The sequence below is a fragment of the Arachis hypogaea genome, chromosome 2 (genome assembly GCF_003086295.3).
Source record: "Arachis hypogaea cultivar Tifrunner chromosome 2, arahy.Tifrunner.gnm2.J5K5, whole genome shotgun sequence".
Classification (NCBI taxonomy): Eukaryota; Viridiplantae; Streptophyta; class Magnoliopsida; order Fabales; family Fabaceae; genus Arachis; species Arachis hypogaea.
In genome coordinates, this window is record NC_092037.1 from 93,413,246 (window position 1) to 93,419,461 (window position 6,216).

Below are 6,216 nucleotides of genomic sequence, written 5' to 3' on the forward strand. Positions count from 1 at the left end.
TCTACCCCAACCACGACTACGACCACGACCAAAAGCCTGATCTGCAGCACCTCTGCCTTTCGATATGTCTGCAAATACCAAATTATCAGATAATCTCAACAATAATTTCTCAGCAAAACAATCATCAACACAGTAATTAACTCAATTAGACAATTTCAAATACTTCAACAATTTAAAACCTAATATATTAAATTTAACATAAATTAATCAAGTTAAATCCACTAATATTAGAAAACTAATCCTAAACTAACTTTGAAACTGATTCAAAATTGAAATTAAAATTCCAATCAAACCTAAACTAAATTAAACAAAAATTAAACAATTAGCAAATAATCTCAAGAACAGTTTATTTATCTCAGTCATTATAATCATAGAGTTCAAACTCTTTACCGATAATTAACGGATTTCTTATTGACTAATCCTTAATTCTACAAGTATTTAAATCATACCCAATATCCATTCAACTAGTACCTTAGGGTATTAGGTGTTCGGAATTAAAGTATGATAAATACATTGTTAATTACTATGATAGTTGTAGGTCAAAAAAAACTCTATTATCATGTTCATCTTGAGAATATTATATTAACAAATATACGGTAATTATAACCATTAGAAATTCTCAAAGTGAGCTAGTTCAATATAGTAGTCATATCTCTATATGCACCATATATATATATATATATATATATATATATATATATATATATATATATATGCACCATCTATAGTAGTCATATCTCTATATGCACCATCTATATATTTACGAATTATTAATGTTCTTTTAATAATTTTATGGCCAAAGAACAAGTTTGATTAAATTATAAAAGATTTATGTCTTAATATTATAATTATTATCACAATAATAAATTTTTAAATTTAATTAAAAATCTTATTATATTAATCTTTTGATTGAATAATATATAATAATAATAATAACAAATTATTTGATATATAATAAATTGAATTGTGGTGATACTATACTTATTCCAAATAGTATCCAAACCCGTATTTATATTTTGATACATTTTACCATTCGAGTAGATTTTTTGCTCCTGATGCATCAAACTAAGGTGGAATCCCTTCTACAATGTGGTTTAACATATCATGTCCTTTAATGATTTATTTGACTTGATCTTTTCATTGAAAAAAATTATGATAAATGAAGAGATGAAATTTGATTGCATATTTGATTGTACTTTAGAGAGATTAGTTTGTAAGCTTTCAGCGACGGAAGCCATAAAAGATGGAGTAAAAGCTTGGGAAAAAAAAAAGAAAAGAAAATGATAACCGAATTTATTGAATTGAGTCTCAAAATGAAAGTTAGGTACAAAATGGTTAGTTGCACATCATATATATAATAAGATGGTGCCAGCTGTTATAAGTAATTCACTATCTAACTGACTGAACTAACCTTTACAAGTTAAACTATTACAATCTCTACCATCAGCTAGCAATTGAGGCAACTAACTAACATGTAGCACATTCAGGTATAATAAACTTAAAATTCTAAGAAATCTATCCAAAATAATTCATCATATAGAATTTTCAATGGTCTTTACATCAAGAATTAAAACTCCCAAAAATTCCACACAACTTTTCTAAAACAAATCTTTGAGGAAGAATTTTACTTACTTTCAACTATGATTTTTTTTTTTTAAATTCTCATGGATGAGAACTAATTAGCCCTCTTTCCTCATCATTTACACTTTTGTCTTGGGTAGTTATTACTTGAGATAATTCCACTGCCCTCTTAGTTTGGTCCCCCCAATCAGTTTTTACTAATGTGTATATCATCATAGAAAGACATGAAATTTGTGCTACTAACATTCCAAACCATAACCCTAATAATTCATATTTATATATGAATGTAGCAAAAATAGCCACGGGCAAACCAATTAAGTAAAATGCACACAAATTAATCCTAGCACCTAAGTAAGGGCGTGCAGTCCCAGATAATATCCCACATGAAACTGTTTGAGACCAATTGCAAATCTCACACAACCCTAATATTGGAAGCACACTTGTTACCATATCAATGATTTGTGTCTCATTAGTGAAAACCTTACCCAAATTTCTCCTCACAAACATTAAGAAAATGAACGCTATGACTCCAAATGTTAATGCTATGATAAAACCTATTATTGCACTTCTCCTTGCCTTGGTGGGTTCACTTGCACCTAAAGAGTGACCAATTCTTGTTGTCAATGCAATGCTTAGAGAAAATGGAAACACATAAAGAAACCCTAGAGTTTGAATTAGGATCCCCATAGTCGCAACCGTCGCTTGGGGGTTGCGTAATAGGCCGCATAGAAAGAGCATGATCTCGTACCACCACCACTCGAGGCAGACCGAGACGCAACTAGGCAATGCCAAGCTTAGCAAAGGCTTCCATCCATGAAATATTGAGAAAAAGGAAGTTCCTTGCCAGGGTTTCAATGGCTTCTTTGAGAAAAATAGATAGCTCAACAACCCTAATATCATGTTAATGGAATTCAATCCAGTGGCTAGGGCAATTCCCTTGACTCCTAAGTTCAAGTGTATAGCCAAGAAATAATTGATTGGTAGGTGCAAAACTGCGGCACAAGAAGCAACCACGGTTATTGGCGTGGCTAAACCTTGTGTCCTTAGAAAAGTTCTCAAAGGATTAAGGTGCGCTTGTGCTAGTAGCTCTGGAATTGAGAATAGCATGAAAACTTGTGCAACTTTTGTGACTTGTGGATCTTGACCTAACATTTGAAGGACTGGTCCCATGTTTAGCCATAATATTGAAATTGGTATGGAAACAACTAAGAGCAAGCATGTTACCCTAAGAAATGTTTGATTTAGAAGTGAATATCTCTTAGCTCCATATGCTTGGCAACAAATTGGGTCCATTCCCATGGTTAGACCCTTTAGAACCGAATTCGCAGTGATGTTGGCAAAACCAAGTGCTAATGACCCTCCAGCTAACTCCACTTTCCCTTGGTGACCCAAGAACAACATGGAAATAACAGATCTTGAATATATCATCAGGCTAGTCATTATTATGGGAAATGAAATCTTAATAATTGATTGCAACTCTTCTTTCACCTGCAACCAATTGTGTTTGAATTTGTCATCAATATATACTAATAACATTGTGCATATAATTTCATTTTAATTTATCTATTTCACATTGTTCAGCCTTATTTTATAGGTTTAATTATTCTGTGAATTTTCAATTAGATCTATATACTTTTTTTTTTCAATTGATCGTCCCCATATTATATCAGATTTTGCAATTATGTCCCTATCGTGATAAAAAACACTGTAATTAACAGAATATTCTGTTAAACAAAACGAATATACCTAACACTTAACTGAATATTTTATATAGTTTAACATAATATTCTGTTAATTTCAACGTTTTTGTTACGATAGGAACTTAGTTACAAAATCTGATATGGTATATAGGGACTTAATTGAAAAGAAAAAAAAGTATAGAGAGAAACCAACAGAATAATTAAACCTATTTTATGTCATATATGATTCTCAATTTAAGAGTCTATGTATAGTATATTAGATTCAATATTACTAATAAAAAATCATCATAATATTGTTCATTATAAGGTTGAAATTTGATAAAGTAACCTATTAGTCCTAACATTTGGCAATTTCTATTTAAAATATAAAATTGTTTATGTATATGCTTTCTTTTTCCTTTTTTTTCTGCAGTTTAACTCATAAGCAAAAGGCATGTGAGGGAATTATAAACCAAAGCTAGCTATAATATGCCTTTATATAGTAAAAATTTGATCTTTAGAATGAAAAAAATGCTCATGATTAATATGATATAAAAATAGGTTTTGTTAACAAGTATCTTATTAAGAGAACTTCATAAGGTGTTTAATATATAAAAAAAAATTATTAAGAGAAGAAAGATCTATTAACACCAAATAGTTAAAAAAGAGAGAAAATGTAAAGTAAAAATTTATGTATTTCATAGAATCCCTATTAATGATACGAAAATAATTTGAAATTTTCAATAAATATATTATATATTTATTGAAAAAATTAAGCGTGTTCATTCTTGCTAAGTTTAACAAGTGCCTTTAAAACATTGTTTAGGTAAAAATCTTGTCAAAGAAGGACTAGCTCGCTAGATGAACTATATAAGATTCAAAATGAGAGGTGCCAAATGAAAAACAGGACTATTATTGGAGATTCTTTATTTATATTGAACTTGATTGTGGGTATTTTGGTCAAATGAAATGGCTTTACCCTATTATTTTCTTAAAAAATAAACGAAATTTTTTTTATAAATGATGGATATTTTTCTAAATAAAAAAGCATGTCCTAATGTTCTTAATTGTATAGATAATAACCATTATGTAAATTTTATCAAACTCTAACTAATCTAATAAGTTGCATATTCAATAGCAGTGTAGTTTGCAAATTAAGTGAAGGAATCACGTGAGAGAGGAAGTTAATTACAAACCTCGGAGAGAGAGAGATTAGGGAGAAGAGCAATGAGGTGATTATGGAAGTGGCAAAGAAGGCCATGAATGAATGATAATAAGCCATTGTTGGAAGCTGCTTCATTACCACTTTCTCTTCCTCTCATGATTATTATTCTCTCTTCATTGTTGTGATAATCTCTTCCAACATCAACACCATAGTGTCACCATTTATATCTCCTCGAGATTCAGCACCAGTGCGCATGATGTTTTCTCCCCAAGCTAGCTTGATATGAAAAACTTAAAATTAAAATAATAATAATGATAATGCTATTAAATAACTCTTATTAGTTAATAAAGAGAGAATAATAGAATATTCCTATATTTTTCAACATTTTTATAGTCAGTAATGCTCCACATACAAGTCTTACAAATTGGGGCAAATTCAACAGAAGTTACGCTCATCACAAAAGCGTGTTAACATGCGCATTACGTTTTCAAAGCGCTCATTTACCATTATGAACGACTCTTCTTCTTCTATCTTGATGAAAACCACAACTGTCATTTTTTCTTCGCGTTTCTCCTCCTCCTCCCCTTCTTCCTTCTTCTTCTCCTTCTTCTTTGTATTTTTCCTTCTTTTTTTTTGCGTATTTCATCTTCATCGTCGTATTTCTCCTCCTTCTTCTTTTAATTTTGCAATATTATGTATTTTTTTCTTCTTTATTTGATTTTTTCCTCCTAAAAAGAATTATGAGAATATGAAATAAGAAGATGAAGAAGAAGAAACAGCAGAAGACGAGGAGGAAGAGGAAGAGTTCTGAATTATGCAGAACTTATCAGAATAATAATACACCCAAATATCTTCGTTTTACATCCAAATTTGTTGCAAATACAGAAATAAGTTATACTACGTGTACAAATAGCATTTTGGTACAGAAAAATATTTTCTCTAAAGCTGCATTTTTTTCTTCTTCTTCTTTTCCTTATTTCTTTCTTTCTTTCAATTAAATGAATGTAAATTTACCATCTTTCAAGTAATTTTACAGCATTATGTGTTTCTTCTTCTTCTTTGTTTGATTTTTTTGTTTTTATTCTTATTAAGAGAGTAAAACAAGAAGAAACTTAAGAAGGTAAACCAAAAAGAAAAAGATGATAAGAAAAAGAAGAAGAAGAAGATAGTGATGATGATAAAAATAAACAAAACCAACAGAAGATGAAGAAGAGGAAGAAGAAGAGTTCTGAATTATGCAGAACTTATCAGAACAAAAATACACCCAAAATTCCTTAAAATATACCCAAATATCTTTGTGTTACACCCAAATTTACTGCAAATACAGAAATGAGTTATGCTACGTGTACACTAAAATCAACCACCAAAGTCAGCCACCAGTATAAAATATATACTGTAATACAAATATATATTGAAAATAAATTAAACCACACATGTATTTATACACAAATATATTGGTAGTTGATTTTAGTGTACAAATATTTTGTATAGAAAAATATTTTCTCTAATACTTCATTTTTTTCTTCTTCTTTTCCTTATTTCTTTCTTTCTTTTAGTTAAATGAATAGTTAAATGAATGTAAATTCTTCCTCTTCCAAGTAATTTTGCAGCATTATGTATTTCTTTTTCTTCTTTATTTGATTTTTTCTTATTATTATTAAGAGAGTAAAACAAGAAGAAACTTGAAAAGATAAAAAAAAAAGATAAATAAGAAAAAGAAGAAGAAGAAGATGGTGATGATGATAAAAAAAAGAACCAGCAGAAGATGAGGAGGAGGAAGAAGAAGAGTTC

At 29.6% G+C, this 6,216-nt stretch overlaps 1 protein-coding gene across 1 annotated transcript; it reads right to left on the reverse strand.

The window, feature by feature from the left end:
* Positions 1-1,590: 1,590 nt before the first annotated feature.
* On the reverse strand, positions 1,591-4,601 carry LOC112728394 (protein DETOXIFICATION 53-like). The gene is made up of 2 exons (XM_029290390.2): positions 4,457-4,601; positions 1,591-3,069 (listed from the first exon to the last, which is right to left on the reverse strand). The coding sequence occupies exons 1-2, from the start codon at positions 4,580-4,582 to the stop codon at positions 1,663-1,665; spliced, it is 1,533 nt and encodes a 510-aa protein (XP_029146223.2). The 5' UTR covers positions 4,583-4,601; the 3' UTR covers positions 1,591-1,662.
* Positions 4,602-6,216: the final 1,615 nt, after the last annotated feature.

Bases quoted from the DNA above. Each gene is read 5' to 3' on its own strand.
- LOC112728394 (XM_029290390.2), bottom strand. From the start codon at position 4,582: ATGAGAGGAAGAGAAAGTGGTAATGAAGCAGCTTCCAACAATGGCTTA. The intron at 3,070-4,456 runs GTTTGTAATTAA...AATTGGTTGCAG, and splicing joins CTAATCTCTCTCTCTCCGAG to GTGAAAGAAGAGTTGCAATC.